The sequence below is a fragment of the Lathamus discolor genome, chromosome 4, assembly GCF_037157495.1.
Source record: "Lathamus discolor isolate bLatDis1 chromosome 4, bLatDis1.hap1, whole genome shotgun sequence".
NCBI lineage: Eukaryota > Metazoa > Chordata > Aves > Psittaciformes > Psittacidae > Lathamus > Lathamus discolor.
In genome coordinates this window covers 39,345,845-39,369,559 of record NC_088887.1, presented here as the reverse complement: position 1 = coordinate 39,369,559, position 23,715 = coordinate 39,345,845, and the positions used below count along the sequence as shown (strand labels likewise).

General features: G+C 41.3%; 1 protein-coding gene across 2 annotated transcripts in view; it reads right to left on the bottom strand.

Annotated features, from left to right (window-relative positions):
- The window catches only part of SRPX (sushi repeat containing protein X-linked), a 42,702-nt gene extending 28,918 nt beyond the window's left edge, over window positions 1-13,784 (bottom strand). For both annotated transcript variants that reach the window (XM_065677193.1, XM_065677194.1), the window contains exon 1: window positions 13,555-13,784. In XM_065677193.1, the coding sequence (XP_065533265.1) occupies window positions 13,555-13,624 (70 nt within the window). In that variant the 5' untranslated portion in view covers window positions 13,625-13,784. The remainder of the gene's footprint in view (window positions 1-13,554) is intronic.
- Between the last annotated feature and the right edge of the window lie 9,931 nt (window positions 13,785-23,715).

The window sequence follows — 23,715 nt, the reverse complement described above, 5'->3', positions numbered from 1 at the left end:
GAGGAAACAGATGCTACTGCTTATAGATAAGACTTATCTTTTAAGATCCAGATAAATAATTCCTGTGAACATGCTTCAGTATGCTTTTTTTTCCCCTCCCCTCCTATTAAGATATTTTAGGGTCTTTAATATAGGCCTACATTTTAGGAACAGATTGAAAAGGCAGCAAAATGGAAGGCCAACATGGGACTGAAAAGTGGTATTACCACTGGTAACTATAAAGAGGCAGAACTACTACAGTAACTGGTTAATTAAGTAAAGAACATTTAAGCTGGAAGTCTCCTTAATGGCAAGTTTCAGTGGGATAGCTTTCCAAAGGAAGAGACTGAAAGCCAATCCTGATCTGTGCTGAATTGGTGACAGATGGAAGAATTTTTCTAATTTATTTTTTTTTTAGATGCTGACACTGGAAACTGGCACATTTTAGTATCTAACTTTTAATACTACAGCACCAGATGTGCTGCTTTCCCCTCTTTATCCTTGACTCACACAGTATTTCTGAAGCTCTGCCACTTAAAAAAATATTGTTTGTTTTTTATGACAAGACTGAAAGAAAAAGTCCTCAGGAAAGAAAAAAAATAAAACCTCTGCTTTATGTATCAGACAACCAACACTTGGAAACAGCATCAGGAACGCCCCATAATCTATAGGAAACTCTCCAACAAATTGCTAGAAAACAGAAACAGAGCGGGAAAATGTGAAGTTACTGACTGTGATCTCCTCTCGCTTTCTAGTAAGTGGAGTCACACAGCGTCAGAAGCAACACAGAACTACTGTAAACCTTATACTGGCAGTGAGCTCCACCGAGGACTTCTCCTCTGCGCAACTCTTCCTGACTTCTCTGCTGAATTCACCACTTGAAAAGATCAAATTCTTCTTTGTGGCTCATTATCCCCAAGTGGCTCCAGCAGGACTTATCCCCAGGTCAGCTTCAACTTGTCAGCTAGCATTTTCTCACTAGTTATTTTCTCATTAATAAATACAACTGCCATCCAGAAGCCTGTCACAGCATATTTCACATCTCACTTCTATGTGAGAAGCTTCCTTTTAGAGAAACCAGAAGCATAAACACTGGTTTGCAAAGTCCCAGCTCTACAAAATCTGTTATTTTACCCATGACACCTGCAAACAGATGAGGGTATTAAGGGCTGTTGGCATTAATACCAGAGGCCATTCCTGGAAGTCAGCTAGAGACTTCTAAAGACCCCAGGACTACACATGCTTTACCAGTGCTCTGCAAGGGTAGCATAAAGGAGAAAAAGCAGGCATTACACTAGGGAGGAAGAGCTGAAGCAACAACTCAAGGCCACTTAGGGCAGTCAGCAGGTCAAAAACTAAGCAAAGATAACAGGAAAACAGGTGGAACTTGAGAACAGAACAGAGAAGAGCAGATGAGACAAGACAAAGAGGTGCAGAGGAACTTGAAATTTAATAGCAAACTAATCAATTAGAGGAAAAAGCAAACACCTGCTGTCAAGACTCAGGAGATAAGAATTTAATTTATTTCTGAAAACTAGTATTATAAACAGCCCCAAAGCAAATAGAATTTAATATAGAGTTTGCAGCCCAAAGCACAGAAGTTGCATAAACCAGCTGATGAGAATTGGCTTGCTCGTTTTGTTTAGAATAATACATGTTAATCATATCCTATGGTAGATTCAAAACATCTTTTGATACAGCCAGCATAAAATAATGCTAATCAGATTTTAAAGGAACACTTGAGACACTACCTCCAAACCCTTGCTCATTTTTCATTAATATTCATGTCAGTGGCAACTCCCAATCAGAAGGATATCCTCCGAGTTCTTACTTCCATCAAAAACAAGAGGGTAAACTTCTGAAAGAGGGGCTACCACGGTCATTTGTAGGGATATTGGCTTAGATGCTTCTGTTCCACTGATGGTACATGTGCCTCACAAAGTTCACAAAGCTATTACAAAAAATGTACTGTATTGATGGCTTTTGATACAACAGACTTTGATCTTTTGATGATTCTTTTAAATTATATCTGCTGAAACGACATGATTTGTGAGAAGAATTACCTTTATATTAAAAAGGCATTTAACACCATACTGCCAAAGACAATGCACAGAAACTTCAAATACCCCAAACTACTAAGCAGGTAAAAAGAAACGAACACAGAACTGAATTCCCTCAGTCTCTGGAATCCTAACTGCTGGTTTAAGGCAAACAGAAACCTGTCAATACCAATGTAATAACTTAAACAAAATTAATACTCAAACACACCAAAGCCACAGTTCTAGAATTTCACCCTGCTCCTTCAGGAGAGGGAAAAGGGTGCTGATAATCCACTGCCATTACCAGAAACTGCAGAAGTGAATGGAGCACCTAAAATAGGACCTTAAAAGAAGCCTTTTTGCAAATAAGAGGATCACATACATGGCCAACCTCTAGGTTTTTCAGAAGCTACAAGGTTGAAGACAGTATGGAAACAATTTTCCTAGTCCTTGCTGTAAATACAGTGGGCTTCTCCTTTGATAGCCCAGTGCCAGCTCCACCCCAGTGCTCAACCAAGTGGCAAGCAATCCAGGGAAGCAAAAACCAGAATTGCACCCCCAGCTAGTGCAGGGCAACAAATATGGTGATCAGACATCCCTCCTCCTCCTCCTCCTCCAACTTGCCCCAAATCATTACAAAACATCCAGCAGCACCCCTTTTTTTCCTTCCTACCCCTCCCATCCTGTGAGGCCAAGAGCAGATACTGGGAGCCTGGGGCCAGCACTATGGTCCTCAGCAAGAAGGACGATGCCTTGTCTCCAGCTCCTGGAAATGCAGCAGCAGGTCGAGCCCCAGCCTCCTGACATCAGGACAGTGTGTGCTGGAGAAAGCAGCAGGGCTAAGTAGGGAAATAGGAAGTCATGAAGTATTCAGTGTAGCTGTTACCTGGGTTTCCTTCTTTAAAAGGAGGCTGATGCCTAGCACTGATGAACAACACCTGGCAGGAATGACCAGCTCCAGCAAGCAAGCTGGTAGACAGCTTCAAGTTACTGACTTAACATAATTAGGATATAATCCTTTAATAGCCAGTTCTGTGAGTTTTAGTTGTCCACAAAGGCAGTTTAGTATTGAAAAATTGCTAAAGTTTCAGAAACGTCCTGAGGATGGCAACTAGAGGCTCTCAGACAAAGCAAGCCGAACTTAATGATTTGTGCGACCCAGACACAAACATAAAATCAAATGCTCAGGTGCCTTGATTCAGTGCTCTCAACTTCCATTTCCAAATATGGTTCCATGTCATTGAAAACAGTGAAAGATTTGACATGAATTTCCACTGCAGATAGGCCAAATAGTAACCAAAGGATCCACACACTTGCCTATCTAAAAACATGCTTGAGTTCTGCTATTTTTTTTTTCACGATTTAAAATTGCCCTTCTTTCCTATGAAATTTTACTGATATGCAAAATTAGGAACACACAGTGCAGTCAGTTCCACAGTATGGTGTGTCTTGTGTGCAAAAGACAACCAGTGTAACTCCCCCTCTGTTTACATGTAGTCTCATACCAGCCTTCTTACATCAAAGAAAATAGGACGTTACATTGAGCACAAACTCCTAGTAGAAGGCAAAGGGCTATAGAAGCTGTACATGGCAGCTACCCAGTCATACAACTCTGCCCCTCTGCAGCAGACAGGCTCTTCAGCTTCTCTTATTTGCAAAGGCACCAGTTCAACAGCAGCCCAAGACAAGTCAACATTTGCCAGTAAGAAATCAGGCCAAGGGCAACCTCCAGCAAGACCTGACAGTAAGCTCCCTAGTTCCAACTCCCTCACCCAGCTTGCTCCAAGAACTGAAATGGTTTTCTGGGAAAAAGCAGTTTTATTACAGGTTGTTTGAACCATCCCTCCACAACCTGCTGCCTTGGCAAGAAGCTGTTAGCAGGTCCAGTCCATCAGCCATCTCCCTGATGTAAAGCTTGCTGCAGCCTTCAGAAACTTTCAGGAACTTGTTATAGGGTTTGAGCACTCTCATCACAGGTGGCTGACAACTAAAAGCCCAAGAGAGATGCAAACTTGTAAGCTGCTGTATACTGTGGAGCCTACCAAGCCTTCCTCCTCCCCTGCTCACACATACACATAGTATCTCACTGCAATGGCAGAGATTTCTCACTGCTCCTTCCACAATGGAAACTAAAAGTAACTAGGAATTAAACAGGACTGTTTTAAAATAACTGTTTGAGGAAATATAATCCTAAATATTAATTGCTGCATCAGCTCTCACAAGGGCTGAGAAGCAGGGCAATAGGGAAAAGAGCCTGTAGTTTGGTGAACAATATTGGTGTCAAGGACTTTTCAGTTGATGTTTACTTAAATTGCACAACAACTAATCTATGCAAAGTCTTAGTCATGTGCTCCCTCTAAGCGCTTCTGTTGCCATTTGGCAGTCCCATTTATCATGGTGATCTCATCCAAGAAAAAGAGAACATTTTGAACAGGGCTTCCTGTGAACTGGAACCCTGAAACCCATTAGACTCTACACCACAAAGACCGATAATAATACATGAACTTATTCTCATGTGTCAAGTACTAGAAAATGAATTTTTTCTGTTCCCTGCCTTATTGTCTTTGTGCAAGAAAGAATAACTTTGTTAAAGGCAGAAGAGTAAAGAGAGACCAGGGCTGTGCTTTAGAGACAACATTCATGCACTGCAAATAAATCAAACCCCATTCCCCTTGTGAAAGGTTTACAAATAGGGAAATCTTTTATAACTCTGATGGAAGACTTTTAATTTCTTTGTACTGACCTTATTACAGAATCACTCAGGATTTGATACATTTGACTGGAAAGTTCCTTAAACTCAAAGTCAAAGCAAATTTACAGTTGCAGTCATCCCTTTTTTCTTCCAGACACATATTTCCTATCTCGTTACAATAAATGTCGAGCACCAATGAGAAACATAAAATATGGTTCCTTATACCTACCAAAATGGAAACACAGCCAGAAGCTGTAACTGAAGCAGCAATAAAGGCAATGGCAAGACTAGCCAGAAGAGCATGCAGGTAGGACCACCACCACAGGTCGCCCTTTTCCAGCTTTCAAGAGACCCAAGAACAACCTGCGGCTAAACTAAACACACCCACACAATTTTACTCCGTATGATGCATTGCATGTACAATAGAAATAATAGTTCTTACAGGCAAGTTTTCAGTCTCCAGGCAAAGTAAAGTATGGAAAAGACCTTTTTATTATTTGTTGAGTTGGGGTTTTTATTTAAACATTTCACTGCCACTGCAACTCAGTGCCAGGCATATTGTTTCTGGTATCCGCCTGTGGGCAGCTTAAGAACAGTGAACGTCAGTGAGCCAACATGGTTTTAATCTTCAAGAACAGCTGGATATTAATTTCAGCCTGTTTTACTTATGACTGACACATTATGACTAGAGAGCCACAATGGATGGGCTCAAGACAGGCAGGTTTGAATCAAGGAATTAAATGCATAGCCCTAAAGTTGACAAATGTAAAGAAAAGCTCAATTGGCATAGGCTTATAACCCTGAGGCAGGAGCTAGAAGTAGCATCTCTCCCTCTCTGGCCAGTCGGTGTCAGCAAACCTAATGCAACACCTCTAAGGGACAGCAGGATGGACCACAGACCCCAGCAAGTTAAAACTCCCACGGTACAGCCTAAAAAGAGACAGGCTTTGCAAAGTGACTCGCGTTGCCAGCCCACAGTGGTTAAGTGTAGGCTTTGGGTAAACCATGCAGCATGACAAGGCACTGCTGGAGAAGCCTGAATACATGACTGCTTTCAAACTGCAGCGCTATTCTTAGTGGATATATGTACAACATGTCTAAATCCAGGACTCTAAATGGCTGCAGCATTTCCTGAAATGAACAAGAAGAGGGCAAGAAGTAGGGAAGAATGAAATCAGACATCTTCAGTCACACTGCTCAAACTGTAAGAAACCCTGTCTGCTCGGTTGTGGCAATCTTTAAAATTTACATGACTGGAAAAAAGGAGTTTCATTCTGTAACACCAGCACAGTAATCTCAACCTTCAAAACAAACTTCCTTAAAACACAAACTTCTAAATCATCAAAATTGCATACATGGAGTATTCTCACAGAAGTATATATTCATCCGCTGCAAGATCTGCAGCAAATGATAGCAGCAACATAAAATTTGATGGTACACATCTTCCTGCAAAGCTGCGGAGGTTTCTTCTATGACCCACCGAATGACAGCTGCACATCACAATTCAAAGACTAAACAAATCAAGGACATGCGTACACATCTGTAGATATTTGTTCATCAGTTTCAAATCAATTAATGTGATCAAGGTTCTTTATGATACACATCCTGCATGCTTTGGGTGGGTTCCTCCCACCTTGAAAATAGCCACAGTGACCTGCTAGTGCCTCACAAGAACAACCCAGAACGCAAATCACAGAATGGTTAGGGGTTGGAAAGGACCTTAAGATCATGTAGCTCCAAACCCCCACTATGGGCAGGGACACCTCCCACTAGACTGGCTTCCTCCAAGTCCAGTCCAACCTGGTCTTGAACACTGTCAGGGACAGAGCAGCCACAGCTTCTCTGGGAAACCTGTTCCAGTGCCTCACCATCCTCACGACAAAGAACTTCTTCCTTATATCCAACCCAAATCTCCCCTGTTTAAGTTTGAACCCATTACCCCTTATCCTTTTCATTTCAAGCACTCTCCTTCATTTTTGAGGTCTATGCATCAGACAAAACTTGGTCTCTCAGAACAGCTAACCTAAACCCCACTGATGCCCTCTGTCCTCAGATGAAGACACATTTTCCTTCAGTAAGCAAAAAGTGCGAAATTACACAAACTGTATCTGCTCAAACAGCAAACCCTTTGCCAAGAACACCCAACTGCACCCAGCTGGAGCTGCACAGGCTGGCAGAGGCTCTGCATTCCCGCATGGCTGGGGGTGTTTCCCTCTCCCAGCCTGTAATTTGCCTTGCACACTGCTGGGAAGAAACAGCAGCTCTCCCAGCTACTGACCTAACATTGGACAGCCAGATCTAAGGCAGTGAAGACCCACAGAAGACCAGCAGCAGCAAAATATCCATAGCAATAAAATGTGTCCCATCCTCAGTGCTTCTTTTGCACCAAATAGCACAAGAGGAGAAAGGAAGATGTCCTAGGTAAATTTATGTGAGCCACATTCTGATTTGGCCTGTTAGCACCTGCACAAACAGGGACCCAGGTGAGAGATCCTGCCCAAGGTCTTGCACACCAGGGGTCAGGCAGCAGGGATGGGTAGGAGGAAGCCCAGGACAGAGAGGGAGAGAACAAAGAATCCACCCTGATCTACAAAACCAGGCCACAGTTGTCTAAAGGGAAAGCACAGCTCCCAAAAACAACACAAAAAGATGCTGTTGAGAAGGATATGAAGGAATGTGAAGCAGCATCTGCTAAGTGCTAGATAAGAAAGCATAAAAATAGTGCTAAAAATGAAAATCAGAAGTTGGTGGTGAAGGCCAGCCAGCCACACCAAGGACCTGCAGCACAGCCAGTCCAGTAACTTCTGTTTGGGAAGCAAGCAAAAACCCTTGAGGCACACTTTATTCACAGATAAGACTTTTAGCAGAAAAGTTTCATTTTAACAGGAGTCCAGTGCCAAGGTGTTTGAACAGAGTCACTTTGGCATGCTGGTAGCAGGCTCTGAACGTGCTGCCATGCTAACACATTCCCCCTCATCTTCACAGAGCTGAAGAGGGGAATTTAACTTAGATATTTCTTTCACAGGAAATCCCTGCAGCTGCCTGTCCTGGGTTCAGCTCTAACACTTACTTTTCTCCTGAGTAGCTGGTGCAGTGCTGTGTTTTCAGCTTCAGTCTGAGAACAGTGCTGATGTTTTTAGTTGTTTCTATGCCTTGCTTACTCTGATCAAGAACTTTTCAGTCTCATGCTCTGCCAGTAAGGAAGGGCACAAGAAGCCAGGAGTAAGCAGAGACAGGACACCTGACCCAAACTAGCCAAAGGGGTATTCCATACCACAGCACGTCATGCCCAGTATATAAACTGGGGGCAGTTACCCAGAAGGCAGAGATCACTTCTAAGGTCAGACTGCGTATCAGTCGGTGAGCAATTGTACTGTGTATCACTTGTGTTTCTTCCAATTCTCCTCCCCATTCCTCCAGGCGGGGGGGGGGGGGGGAGGGATGGGGCATGGAGAGAAAAAGATGAGGGGAAGTGAGCAAGTGGCTGCATAGTTCAGAGTTACTGGCTGCCCTTAAACTGGTAAAGCAACATCAGTTAAGGTAACGATGGGTGATAAGATGATGGTTTCTTATCATCCTGTTGTTGCACTTGACAGCTTTACTCTCCATGTAACTACTCTTTCTGCATTTCTGTGCATTATGTGCACGGAAAGACGTCATTTTATTTCCTCAAGCAGAACAAAAGCTCATCAAGATTGTTCAGGCAAACCAAAGGAAAATACTGGCAAAGTGGAGCTTCTCACATGTATCAACTTGGGGAAATCTAATTTATTTCCACTGGTCTCTCAAGAAATATAAAAAACCTTTCTCTCTTCATCTAAAGATATGCTAAATGACAAGTTGAAGCGGCTTCAAATTCTGGCAGAGCTCTTACGTGGCTATTTCAAGATATAAGAAAGACCAGAATAGTTACAGAAGAACCTATAATTTGGAGCCTCTTTCAAGGTACTGCAGCATAAATTTTCAGTTTGAACAACCTTAACAATGGCCTTTCAATATAAGCAATAGTTAGAAACAGTGGCAGAGAAGTGCTGGCCAGCCACCCATGTCCTGTATGCCAAGCTGTTCATTTACTGCACTAAGAATATTTAAGTGAATTCCTATTAGCCAAGTATTTCAAGGAACATGTAATTTGTTATCTCCAGTTAGGGAAAAAAAAAAAAACACATTTGTACTTGCAGAAGTTTGAGAGAAGTACCATGAAATATGCAAAGCTTGACAATACTAAATTATAGTCTGTATTACAACACAGTATACCTTACAGTTTCATGAAGTGTTAGATTACTGATATACTTTCTGGACAAAACAATAGTAGTATGATGGGAGTGGAGGTAGGGAAGGATGGGAGTGTTGGTGTTTGTCTCTTCATTGCTCTCCACTCCAAACAATCACACTAGTGGGCTGGGGACCCATCACTTGGAATCAGTTTCTCCCAATGGAGGTGCTCGTAGGTCCCTTACAGTACCTAGTCTTATGTATGGCAGCACCCTACAGGGCTCAAGAGTTAAGACTATTGCATTGCTACCTAAAAATTTAAGTACTTTTACACATCTGTACATTTTCATACATGATTCAGCATTTGTGTCTTTACAGCACATTCCTGTATTCACTGACCTTCAATTACTGTTTACTGGCAATTCATCAAGACATATGACACTGCAGACTGAAGTCTGTGCCAACCTCCAAACCCATTCCTCCTGTAAATCAGTTCACAGCAGTATCTAACAGACTTTTTACACAGGCATCTCCAATGGGGAAACGCAAAGAAGAGCAAGTAAGTCTGAGCAACCTGCCTAAGGTTATAAATCAAATATGTGGAGTCTGAATTTTCAAGTCAGTCTTAATGATCACAAGCTTATTCAACTGAATGACATGCAAAAGCATGCCAGATCTTGTTCCCTGCACCTTCATCAGCCACAAATTTGACCCAGCTGATACCCATCCCATTCATCTCTCTAAACTGAGAGGAAAAAAAACCCCACAAAATATATGGTTTTCAGTAATGTTCCTTTGCAACTACTGGTTTCAACTGTCTAACGGATGAGACTGCAGTAAAGCACATCTCAACATTTCCAAGTTGTTTTTAGAATCAATGTTTTTGATAATCCAGTTATAAACTCATTCCTACTTTTCACAGACCAGAACCTCACCTGTCCTGATGTCAACCTCAGTTGCAAGTTTTGATTAACACTGTGTTTATACACTCTAGATGTTCAGGAAGCCCATGCCATGTCTGCTAGCAGTGCACCAACAATAAAAGAGATATAGCAGTTTGCAGTCATAAAGAATAACTGCCATTGGCTGTTCTGTTGTATGTCCTGTACCATCCCCAATGTTTGCCTAACTTAACTACCCAACAAAGCAAACCCTCATCTGACACAACAGGCCCCTCCATTGGCAGTGCAGAACGCCAGCTACTCAGGGGCCTGGAGACTGTTTCTTGCCAATTTTGCAGCTTGGTCCAATGGGTAAGAGCTACAGGTGGCAATCAGGTTACTAACTGCAATGCCAGATTGTTTTTTTAAGCTTGCCACATGACTCTAAGCAATGTTTACTTCCTCAGTTTTGTCCTCCTATTCTATGCCTATTTACAATATAGATTCAATTAGGCAAGGACTGCCTCCCTCCGAATGGCTGCAGCACTCAGAAGTCTCACCTACAGATGCAACCCTTGCTCTGCAATGCAGCTTTGAGAAGAGCTGTGCTTTCCACAACCAGGCTTCCACCTACTCATAGTTAATGCATATACATATGTCAAAAACATGCCACACATATACATGGTTTTCATTGAATTAAATCTTATACAGCTTTTGAAAATAGTTCTATAATATTACACGGACTTCAAGTGAATTTGATAGCATCTTTCTCAAGGTTCATGGTCCCTTCACACCAATATACCGTTCCAGTGCGTGGTTCTAATGCAGTATAACCACCTTCCATTAATCTTATCATAGATTAACTTTTTCTTTCATCTGTCTACCAAGAGTGCAAAGACGTGACTGCAACAGTCTTGCAGTGTGCAGTGCCACTTGATCACATCTGCACGTACTCAAAACACCAAACAAGTGATTTCTACATATACTTATGTATGTATGTACAGCTGTACCTTCACCCAGTAGTACTGGACAGTCATCAGTGCCCTGACCAAGCCCAGCAGGATAAGGATCTACACTGGTTTTACACAGCTTGGAAAACTAGAAAAGAAGAAATTGGAGTAGCTCTGGGAAAGAACTGAAGAATCACTGAAGGGCTCAAAGATCGTATCACAGAATCACAGAATCCCAAGGGTTGAATGGACCTCAACAGATCATCTATATCTCCCTTTTTAATCCTTAGGGAAAAGGTTTTATGCTTGTTTTAACTTCCAAAAGGTCCATACCTAAAACATTATTTAAGAGCAAAAGGACTATCCTCTGAGTGGTGCCATCAGAGGGTTTTTGCCAGTGCATTGTGGGCTTTGAATGGAACAACATAAAAAGACCATGGGCATCCCTTCAAGATTGGAAACTAGTTACTGGCAATAGAACAGCTGCTTCAAATACTAAAATTGCTTAAAACAGTTAAAAACATTCAGATATTTTTCAGTTGCCTTCCTTATGCCAAGGAAATAGCTAATTCAGTGACATCTTTACAGGCAGAACACTGTCTTGATTTTTACTGCATAGCATCCAATATCAATCACAGAACTCTGTTTGTGGTATGCATGTTATTTCTATTTAGCATGGTGTTCACCATAGTCTTTGGGTGACAGAACACAACTGTTCTGTGCTAAAAACTTCAGTGTTACCAAATTATTAATTCAAGAGCTGATTAGACCATTTCTAATGTTTAGATAACATTCTACTGCTGAAAATAAGCATTTTGTATGAATCCAGAATAGACTGTTTGGCTTTGTCCACAAAATAGTCAAGTGTAAACTTCCTGGTAAGAGCTCACTGATGTATATGCATGTATGACCTGTATTCAAGAGGGCCACATACGCATGCATCCTATAGACATTTTCTGAAGTTTTTCTAGTTTCCTTAATGGCATTCTGTACTTCATGTGCACAGTTACATACCAACACAGTATCATTAAAGCAAATATCTATTTACAGTCTCACGAGACTTCAGATTGGGAATAACTATTTAAAAATATACCACAATTTCTCTTATTAAAAAACAAGAAACTGAACATAACACCTTAACTTTGTATTAGGGTTTGCCAGTACAGCTGCTAATGATTTAAGCTCTTTGAAGCCTCTGACACTAAGCATAAGAGGAAAATTGGACTTTCAAATGAGTCAGCCAACTTGAAGGTTACATGCAAAAAATAGATTTTTGAGATTGGAAAAGTTACATTTGGCCTTTTAGGAACAAAGGGAAGGACCGGATATTAGCATCCTCTGCAGAGTGATTGAAGACTAACATTCACATGAACCACAAAGTAAAGCATTCAGTAATCTTCCTAAGAAAATAAAGATAGTTTGGCAGTGCAACAGTCCTCAGAGAAATGCCAGGACAGAAACCTTTGTTGTCTTTGTTGATTTAGCAATTGATGTGTCCAATACCTTCATTTTCTGTAAAGAAACTGCATAAACTTGTGTTCCAGCACCCTCTGTGTTGGAAAGAAGACACTTGAAGCATGCCAACAAAACTATGTCAAGCTAACATCAACTCACAAATGCCATCATTATGCCATTTTATGCCACTTCATGGGCAGAGATATGTGTTAAGCAAGGATAGCTCCTGGATACAAAGAACAGGTATCACCAATCAACAGCAGCTGTCTGCATGCACAGCTGTGAACTGTATTAGCCACTTTTCTCACCTGTTTGTTGCCTCTCTTCACTGTTGACCCACAGTAACGCAGCTCAGTGTGAAGTAATACCCACTCACCCTGAAGGCTCTGCTCTGACCACAGGCTTTCATTGCCTACACCTGTAAAACCACCACAGCATGCCAGTTTACACTGGCTTTGTTTCAACGTCTGCCAAGTCAGCAGCTCTTGATCTGACAAGGCACAGCTGCTTTAAAACAACAGGCAGACCCTACATGTGGATCTCCTTTTGCATAGAAATGGACCTAAATTGGAGCTTATTTCAGATTTTGTTAGAGCAAATACAAACAATGAGAGGTGAAACAGCTCTCTTTTTTTCTTTTAATTACTAGAAGCGTAAGAACCCAGCCAGGTTCACTTTCCGTTTTTCACTCTGAAAATTGAGATCAGTCAGTACGGGCAGTTAAAACTGAGCAAAACCTTCCACGTGTGTCCTGGGTTCAGCCGTAATAGTTACTTTTCTCCTTCTTAGTAGCTGGCACAGTGCAGGGAAAAATGACTGTTCGAGCTGAACCCAGGGCGAAGTGCCAGGGCTCTGCCTGGTAGATCAGACATATGCTTGCTCCCCCTTTATGAATAAGGGCCATGCAGTCTCTATCCTACTTAACCAATCTCGACAGGGCATCTGCTCCCTTGGCTGTAGAGGCTTGCCAGGGTAAAGGCACGGAGATGCCCCGAGTGACAATGCGACGGGCTGCACCATCCTGCACCCCGCATATTTACACCTGAAACGGGTAATGCAAGCTTCAATCGCGACTCTACACCGAGGATGAGGCTTCACCTGAACCGGCAGCCGTTCAGACAAGGCGGGGGAGGAAAGACACAAAGCGCCCCGGGCAGGTACCGAGGGAGCAGCGAGGACCCCCTAGCCCCGCGGCTCCGCTGCCGGACGTCCCTCCGGGCTGCCGGGTCACTGGGCCGCTGCCCCGCCGTCCCCCGGGCCGAGCTCCCCTGCCCGCCGTGAGGAACTGCTCCGCGCCTCCCGTCCGCTTTCCCGCAGCCCCTTTTCCTCCTTCCCCTTCCTACCCTGGTACTCCTGGCTGGGACGGACACCCAGGGCAAGCAGCGCGGCGAGGCGCAGCCAGCAGGTCCCCATGCTGCGCGGCGGCGGCCCTTCCCGGCTGGGGGCTGCGCAGCAGAAGGGCGCGCAGAGCGGGACCGCTATGCAGACATGCTTCCAGCGAGCTCCCGGGCTCCTTCTAACGCCGCGCCCCGCTCCTTCTGACGTCTCGCCCCGCCTCTAATCCCGTACGGCCGGGGCCGGGAAGGCGCTTGGGCTTTTGGGAGCCTCCGAGGCTTGGGGGGAAAGAGCCAGTTTCGGCTGCCCCCTCTCGCCCGTCCTGCCGCTGAAGCTCCTGAGGAGCGGGGCCGCGATGGTGGGAGAAGACCGTGATCTCCCCAGTGCCTCTTCCGGCAGCATATGGGACCCCCGGGCGGCAGCGGCTGCCTGCGCGGGCCTGAAGGGTTCTGCGGGAAACCCAGACCCTCAGCAATTTGCAGATGGCCGGCCTTAAACGCTCGGAAATCATATCTGAGATCCTCAAGTCATGAGACTGAGAAAAAAAGGCTCCAATTAACATTTCCCATTAACCTTTTGAGCTGCTAGGGTGTTGTGGGGTCACGTTTTCGGGCTTTCTGCCATAACCACAAAGACTAGAGGCCTTTTTTTTCTGCTTTCCAGATGAAAGCAAATCCCCCAGTCACTCCCACCCTGCAGAAGCAAGGGCTTGAGCCAGCACATCACATGTTCCAATGCTTTTGATTTGAGAGCTGTCAACCCTGCAGCTTGACTGCAGCTAGAGCCATAGAATCATAGAATGGTTTGGGTTGGAAAGGACCTTAACATCATCAAGTTCTAAGCCCCCTGCCGTGGGCAAGGACACCTCACACTAAACCATGTCACCCAAGGCTCTGTCCAACCTGGCCTTGAACACTGCCAGGGATGGAGCATTCACAGCTTCCCTGGGCAACCCATTCCAGTGCCTCACCACCCTAACAGGAAAGAATTTCCTCCTTATATCCAATCTAAACTTCCCCTGCGTAAGTTTAAACCCATTACCCCTTGGATATGGCTGGCTGGTTTTCTTCCTTTCCACCATTAGAGGTGACAGCTAGTGGGCACTATAAATTGATGAAGGTGCAGGAAAGCGCTGGCCCTAGTGTGTTTCATGTAAAGGGGGGCAGTAAGGGGGAGAGCTCTCATGGGAGTTCCTAGGGTCCCACATGTGTGCTGTGCTGTTTGCAGCAAAGCAGAAATAGGAAGATACTGTAAAGTGAGTAAAGGAATGCTTCTTTAAACATTTTCACCAGTTTTCAGAGGGAGGATAGTCATCTCATGAGGAAATGCTAGTCTGGAAACAGAAGAGGTGCCAAGTTTGCCAGCCTTTGAGGCTGACTGTGCCAAAGTGGCCTGAGAAAGAAATAGGATCTTGCTGGTAATAAGAATAAAAAGCGTGGATGCTGTGTTTGGGAGCTTTCTCTAAAACATTTTCTTCTCATCAGAGTTATTGTTTGGCGGAGAGTGTACCTGAAGCCTATCTCCCCACTCAAATCCACTATGTTCTGTGTCAGAGACTGAAACGCACAGGGGGGGTGAGTGCACCTCCTGCACCTAGGGGCCAGGCAATGAGCTCCTCTCCGGTAAAATACATGATGGGTATGGGTGGGTTATGGGTACTCAGCACCAGCTCTTCCCCATGTTGATCACACTCTGCCCGGTGCAAATGCAGCTTCGATACTCATTTTGATTACCTTGTTTTCAACCACTGCAACAAAAAATAACAAAAAAAGATAGTTGCAGCTTACAGGCTAAGGAAAGGTTAGATTTCCATGGGAGGAGAGATGACTGACATTACTCTGTTTGAAAGGAGAAAATAAGGAAGATAGAGTGCCTTAGGCTATTATTATTGGCACAGATATCATAGAAAAGATTAAAGTAGAAAGTTAGAAGTCTCTAATAAACAGTGATGATCTCTGTAGATTATCTGTGCTGCAAGGCTTTGGCAAAAGTCCAGTACTCAAACGTGATGGAACAACAGAGGTACTTGAAGCAGACCTCAATGGGTCAGGTATCTCTTATTTTCTCTTTGTGTACGTCCTTTTAGCTGCCCGTTTCCAAAACGCTGGCCTTCATTTAGATAGTCTTGCTAAGAATGTAAGGTCTGTACTAGTATGATACCATTGTAAAAGAAGCCAGTGCCACCAGAAGTCTTACTGCAGCTGCAGCTTCTTCATCCACTGTCCCAATATCATCCAAGCTGTAAGAGGAACCTTTTCTAGCCATTTAAAATTGCACTGCCACAGTACAGAAACCTGGTGGTGGTGACAAATCCTCCTCATCTGGTTAGCCTCTTGGTGTGGAAAGCAGTTGTCTGTAGTAGCTGCAATCTTGTTAACTGCTGCTGTGGTGCCCAAATCAGTACAGGTGTGCATCCCACTTGATTCAAGTTTTTTAACTGCTTTTTTGTTGCTTCTGATTGTGCAGGCACAATTTCATTCATTCAAGGAGCTTAACCATGGGTGTTTCCAGGCTTTTTTTTTACTATGTCTTGGCTGTGCACTGCATGGGTTTCTGCAAAGCTTACCATGTGCCTTGTATGGGAGCCCGTCTGGGATGCTGGCTGTCCTCCAGCATCCAACTCTGGGAGTGTTCTAGCTGCCCTGAGAAAGGCAAGAGATTGAAGAGTTAACACAGCCTACAAGTTACAGCTCAGATTTTGATGCAAGTGCTAGCATAACTAGCAATGTGAATGTGCCCTTCATGGGCTGATTGAAATTAGCCTTGCAAACATGCCAGTGCTGAGCTGTGCATTCATTCAGAGGCAAGCTAGCCCGAAGTTTTTCTGGGCAGTGTAACCCTTATTCTACATTTTTGCTGGAATGACAGCTGTGTGAAATCACCCAGAAGACTGGGGCTTGAAAGACAAGCTCAGGGTATCTTCAAAAAACCTTTTCGAGTTTGCAATACAGATTAGATTTTTGTAAAGTAGCTTTGTTAAGGGACCTTTCCAGAGAAGAAAGCATTTGGAACTAGGAATATATTAAACAAATGTCACATTTATTGAATTTGAAAGCATAGTCCTGGTCAGTTTTTCCTCACAGTTCAGCTTTCAATTTTCATAGCAAAAAAAAAAAAATCCAAATATTTAAGCTTGTGGTTATTTGGAGTTCCAGGCACTACTGGCATTACACAAGAAATAACCACCGTGCTCTTCAAGGAAGATTCGGGTTCTAACTGTTCTAACTGGAGGCAAATGGTAACTTTCAAAACTGAAATGAAGCAACAGTACAGGAGGAAAGTGTGTGAGAATGTCTTAGTTGAATAAACAGTAAGACCCAAAGCACACTTAAGTGCTCTTGGAGACTTAAAGGTATATTCTTATTATGCCAAGAAGTTAATTTAAGCATGCAATTTCTCTTCCATGCTTTTTTTAATAGCAGTTCAGAAGCGTAAGTTTATTACTCTGAACAAGAATAGCTGTAACTTAACTACACTTACAGTGATAATAAAACCACAGCTTTTGATGGAGAGGAGAAATTCATTAAAGTAGAATTTTTAATGATGTGTACCAAGCTAATAGTTTTTCTCAACATAGTAAAAGAATAATAAGGAAACAAAATACCCCAACAACCCAGCTGTGTGTAATTAAGTTTTGGAAGCCCCAGCTAAGACCTGATTAGTCAGGACGAGAAGATGAGAAACTGGTAGCCCAACCCAAACTACACAGTGTTTAGATCAGTGAATATTCTTACTGAGAAAATAAGAATATTAATAATAACTATTATTAATAATAATATGCGATTCTCCTGTACAATTCTTACAATTCTTTACATGTATGGATTACTTTCTTATGAAGCTTAGTGACAGCAACAGTTACAAATACTTGTTGCTCAATGTTTGCTGTTGTTAGGCCCTCCTTCCAAATGCTCACCTCTGCCAGCTCCTAGGGCCAGTATTTTCCCTCTGGATGTCAGCCTGTTATTTTGCTAGGATGCTGGTCTCTGTGAGCATCACACTCTGGGGGCTTTCTGGGTGCTTGCAGGCTGGTGGGGTGCATGCCAGTGCTGGGGTGTTTCTGCAGCTCTCACAAAAGAGTCCAGGAGAGGAAGAGTGAAATGAAAGCAAAGATTGGGATTGAACTCTGGCGGACAAGGGAGAAGCTCTGGTGTAGCACTGCTGTGGTGAGGAACTGGAGGTGCTGAGAGGAAAGAAGGCAAAAAAAGTCAGAGGAAAACAGGGTCAGAAAGAGGCAGGCGGATGTGTGTCACATAGAGCACTGTGTGGGGAATGATAGACCAAATTCCTCAGCCTTACCATGCTGGTGCTGGCAGCACATGCCTGGGAAACCCCACTGCCACCACATGTGCTTCAGTGCACTGAGAGTAGACACTTCACTCCGAACGACTTTCAAAAGGCAACCCCACTGCAGGTAGCATGCCTGTCAAAAAGACTGCTCATTTTGCATTTTTAAGTGATATGTTCATTTTTTCTAATAGAAAAAGCTGGTTTTCCTAAGTGGACAGCCAAGAAAGAAACACTAGAGGCTGGCCTACAAGAAGGTATCACTGGGTAAAAACACCAGAAGGATGCAGACCAATTGAAATTCTCGTTCTATGAGCTTAAATAGCAGAGATAATGATCAAGTAACTTTCACTCAATTTTTCCACAACCAAAAACCTCACTTTGGAAAATATCACCATGAAAGTGTGGGTCAGGCACATATACATGGCATATACATAGTATACATATGTAGCAAGTCTTCAAGAGCACTAGTTGTGTTTTCTGCCTTCTATTCGGCCATGGGGTGTGTGTGTCATGCTCACAGAGCATCTTATAGGCAGCCAGCCAACCAGAAATTTTTTTGGGGAAGACAATATTGCATTCTTAATTAGATATAGACTGATGCATAAGCATGTGCTATACCCACAGATACACAGTTTAATGTTTTATAGATGAAGAACAACAAGTGAAGAACAATATCTCTGTAGACTGATGCATAAGTATGTGCTATACCCACAGATACACAGTTTAATGTTTTATCGATGAAGAACAACAAGTGAAGAACAATATCTCTGTATTTTTATTTTGAAGCTGTTACCATCTCTTGAAATTGTTACTATCTCATCAGCTTTTGATGAGTGATTGGAAACAGCTGTGTCTAAACTGTCTCCACATCAAATGAGAATAGTCTTAAAAACTAAAGATTTCTTCATGTACAAATAGAACAGTTTAGCCAGATTCAGATTTTGCAATGCTTTTGTTGAGCCATTACTATCTGGTCCTGAAAAAGAGGCTGGTAATTATATATCATGGTTAAAAACTAAGTCCAAACACAAGCCTTGGAAGGCAAAGAGGCGTTAAGTTTGAGACTTCATCAGTATGAGATACTGAGCAAGGCAGACCTACTACCAAAACATGAATGTCTCCAATTCTCACCAACAGCAGTTTCATCACACTTAACCTGGACACTACTTACATTCTTACAAAAATTTAGACATAGCAGGGTGTGAAAATGTTGTAACCCCCCTGAGTAGTGAATAATATAAATAATATAGCTCTTAAAAACAGTCCAAGGGATTTTAGAAATAGTTTATTTATATTTTAAAGAGAGAAAATAGTCCAAGGATGCATTAATGGTTATAATTTTCCTGTATACAATATTTGTTCATTTTAAAAGGTGCTCAATATTGGATTTCAGTATTTAACTCAAATAGATTTCATTTCTACTTCTAATTCCAACATTTTGGCCATTTTTTTAACATTTATTTTTCTATTTTGTTAAGCATCCAGGATGCTGGGTACATGTCATAAATCTGAGTAAAGTGTTACTTCATCACCCTGGGCGTATTAGGTATGACAGTAATGACAGTAGTATTGGTAGTGGTGGTCCAACTATGCTGCTTCAAGAACCACTTCTTTCTGGGTTGACAAGGAGCCTGGCCAGCAATTTCAACAGTCAAGTATAAAATGGTCTTCATGTGCCAGAAAGCATTTCTGATATACTCAGTAAATGTTAAAAATGCTTTGTCAGAAGTCAGTTGTCAGAAGCTGGATAAGTTCATGTCTTATTCATGAATGCATTTTAAGTGAACCCTTACTTAGTTTATCAATAGTCATGAAAGATTAGCTTCTGCATACAAGATTATCAGGACTTACAGTGGTTTATCGCTATAGAATTAATTCAGTTTACTTCAACTACCCTTATGTCAACAGCATGACTTAAAATACTCCCCAGGGACAAAGACTGGATGTAGTTCGCATATTATACAACTATTTCCTGGAAGAAAAAGGAAAAAGTTGAAAAGTTCATTTGATATATTATCATCATCATCTTTGGATATACAAAATACTGTCCAAACAGGATGTTCTCTCCTTCAGTCACCTCAAACTTGCATAGGAACAGTAGCTGCATAAATGAATCCTGTGCTTCCAGGAATCAGTAAACATGAATATATAAATATATGGATGAAATAGAAATTTTAGGAGGTCAGGTACACGTGATCATATACCCATACATATGTCTATATATATGTATCTTCCTATATAAATATATACGTGTCAGTGCACTTGTATACATATATGTATGCAAGATGCATTAATACAACTTCTTTTTAGATCAACAATGTATACCGTGATTTACATTTATGTATCAAAAGTGACCGTCTATGTACACACTGAGAGATAAATGAGGAATTGTATTTTTCACTCTTTGTTTTTTTACAAATACACATAGTCTAAAACTTTAAAAATACACTACATAAACATGGCAAGGTACCAAAGTGATGTAGCTCCCAAAGCAGTATGCCAGGAAACATACAGTGTTCAGAGAATTTTGAATCAGAAAATTGGATACAGAGTGAGGATCTTTTACTGCTTTTCAAGGGTCAGAGGAGGAAATGTTCTGTCTTCAGAATTTTCGAAGAACACAAACTCCACCTTGTGGTAGGTTTGACGGTGAAATTTTAGAAAACCAGCAGCTCCAAAGCAGGATCTCAGTTGCACGACAGGGCAGTGAAACCCAGCCGTAAAGGTTAAAGTTGATACAGTTATCTTTGGGAAAGTAAAAAACCAAGAAAGATTCACTATAAGTCTTTCTACAATATTTTGATACTCACCAGTTCAAGAAAGCCTTACAATAATAAAACCTCCTTACATTTTTATCATAAGCATTGTGAACTTGTCAAAAAAAGAAACCTTTAAATTAATGCACATGTCCATATAACTTGTTTCATTTGGTTAATATTTTATTATCAAGGAAGAAACATAAAAAAGATGATTTTTTTCCTGCTCTTTCTTAAGCTAAGTGCATCAACAAGATAAATGTACAAGTCCCTGAAACTGCTTTGAAGTACAGCTGTTTAGAATCCATTACATGAACCTCTACAGCATTAGAATTTATGGTAATTCCCACTTTAAAGTCATATTTTTCACTAATTAAGTTCATATTTAAAAAGAAAAGAAAAAAGAAATTGTGCTTACGGTAACAATTTCTGTGACTGATCTCCCCTTAAAAAATAATTAAAGCTTGGTTAAATGAATAAGGACATTATTTACTTTATCTCTCTTTGTCCACTTCTTTACTATTCACAACAGTATCCAAGTAGAACAGAAACCACATGCGTATTCAGGAAAACATGAAAATACGTAAATATAATGCACATTGGCAGAAAAAATTGCAGCTCATGTAAGTTCACTGCGGAACTTGAGAGCAGCCTGAATAAAAATAACAGAAACCAAAGGATCTTAATTAACTCTGGCTAAGGATGACCCAAGCATCCAGGTTTTTAGTACAATGCTTACTGTAGCACAGAGGATGCCTGTGAAAGAATCTAGGCACCTGCCATACTTGCAGGGACAAAGCTTTCAGCTGAAAGAACTTCTAGGTCAAAACCAACTCCAGAGAGTTCTGACTATATCATATACAATATAAGCAGCTCTGTAACTAGGAAAAACTGATAATCCAAAGGTGAAATACATCCAAAGGCATGTTAAAATATGTTCATGTATCAGTGAACTTACATACCATTTTCCTAGGTTTTCTGCAAAGATCATCTGTCCCTTGTAAGGTATTCTGAAAAGTACTCTGTTTAGAAATAATTATTTATTTTATATTTATGCTAGAGCTTGTGTATATTCTTAAAAAAGTAAACATATCTTAGTAAGGGGCAAATACATGCCCTGGATCAGGTTCATCATGGTGAAAGTTATATTTCTTGCTCAGATGGAATAAGTTTTCAGAAATCACATTTCATTTAGAGGGAATGCTGGTAATCAGAATAGGTGGTTTGTCACTTCTGCTTCTTGGCTAATTAAAATCTTTCTTTACACATTCTGCTCATCCATACCAACAATGGGATTCATTACTCCTGCTGCTCAGTCTCCATCTGAAGAAAAGCCAGGTTGCCTGAGAAAAACATGAATATTTAGCTCATAATGATCTGCTTGTTGTACCAATGTATTCCATAGTAACTCTGGTTACATTATTTTCCTGTAAGAAAAGCTTCACTAGAGACTCATTAAGATATGAAGGTTGAAAGAACATGGGATTAGGATGAAACAACTGAAGATGTCCAGATTTTATACGGCCTGATTCTGTGAAGAGAGTCCCATCAGCTTATGCAAATTCCAGCAGGAGGAAAGGTGTTGAGCACCTCTCAGAAATGAAAGGTTTCTTCAAGTCCCAGTTTGGCAGGATACTTACTTACGCACTCACACTAATCTTGGGTATGGTTTCCAATGGAACTGCTCCCATAAATGAAATTAGGCACATATGTAAATAAATTTCTCAATAATGGCCTACCAGTTAACTTGAATGCTTTAGTGCTATATTTGTCTAAGTCGAAACAGAAAGAGGCATATATATGTCTGGGCAACTGAATACCCTCTTTAAAATGTGAACTTCAATGTTCTCACCTAGGTTGTTAAACTAAATAATATCTTAAGTAAGATATTACAATTTTACAATTTTGCAAGAGTATCATATTGAAAGTGGTACTTTGTAGACTGAAGAGGAATAAAATTATTTAGCAAAAACCATGAAATGGCTGTATTCAACTTTTCACATAAAAAAATATATTTTACTTTGCAACACTAACAGTTAAGGCCACAGAACTCCAGCAAGGTGCTGATAAGCATATCAATTGCAACGACTGAAATTATCAATATATATAAAGAAAATTGCCTGCATGTTTAAAATCACAGCAATCAAATCAATCAAAAAGCAACCATCAACATCTCTAGTGAGTCATAATTGTTTTCAAGTAAAAACTGCACTATGTGCTTTAAGACTGTCAAAGTTTTACATACTATAACAGTGTTAGAGTAATATACAGGTAGAAGATTTCATCCTTCCATCCTGGTTAGTCACAGTTTCCCTGGAATTCTGCAATGTATGATTCTGGTTTTCATCTTTACTGTCTTCACCACCTATGTTGTCCTTTTCTTCTTCTTCACTCTGTAATGGCTTTCCAGATTCATCTTCCTTTTTGCTACTTACATTCTTCTGGCCTTTCATTGCCTTTCGCTTAAACAGGGAAAACTGAAGCAAAAAGCAGGTAAACAATATGTCCAAAACAACTATGAAATTCAAAGTTAAAAAAACCCAAAATAACCCACAAAGCATTTTGTATATACCAAGGTCAGCTGAGGTCACAAATTTATCCTTGGTAAAATATTTCTTTTTTTTCTTCCTTCCCCAAACAAAATAACTATTTAAAAATTGTTAATGAAAAACATTCTGCTGCACTATTTGAAATGTGTGAAAATAGCACGTAGGAACCAGAGGAGTTAAAATGATTGAATTTTGTCAAATTACACACTGTACATTTTGTACAAAATACTGCAAGTGGTGCAATTATTTGTGTTTCTTTCAAAGGAAAGTCTGAGACAAGGTCCAAAACTATAGGCTCAGATCTGCAAAGCCCCAGAGCAGTAAATGCTTAATATGCTTCATTATAAACATGTGTGTAGTCCCATTAAAGTTAATGACAATGTTTTTATGTCAGTGAGACTATACACTGCTCGAAGTTAATTGGTGCTTAAGGTCTTTGCTTAACAGGAAACACAGCAGCCAGCCTCTGCAGCAGCCTTGGGATCCTAAACCTGTAAGAAATTCCATGTAAGGTACTCCTCAACATGAATATACATATATATAATGACATTCTTTAAATCTGTCCATGTTGGAAATA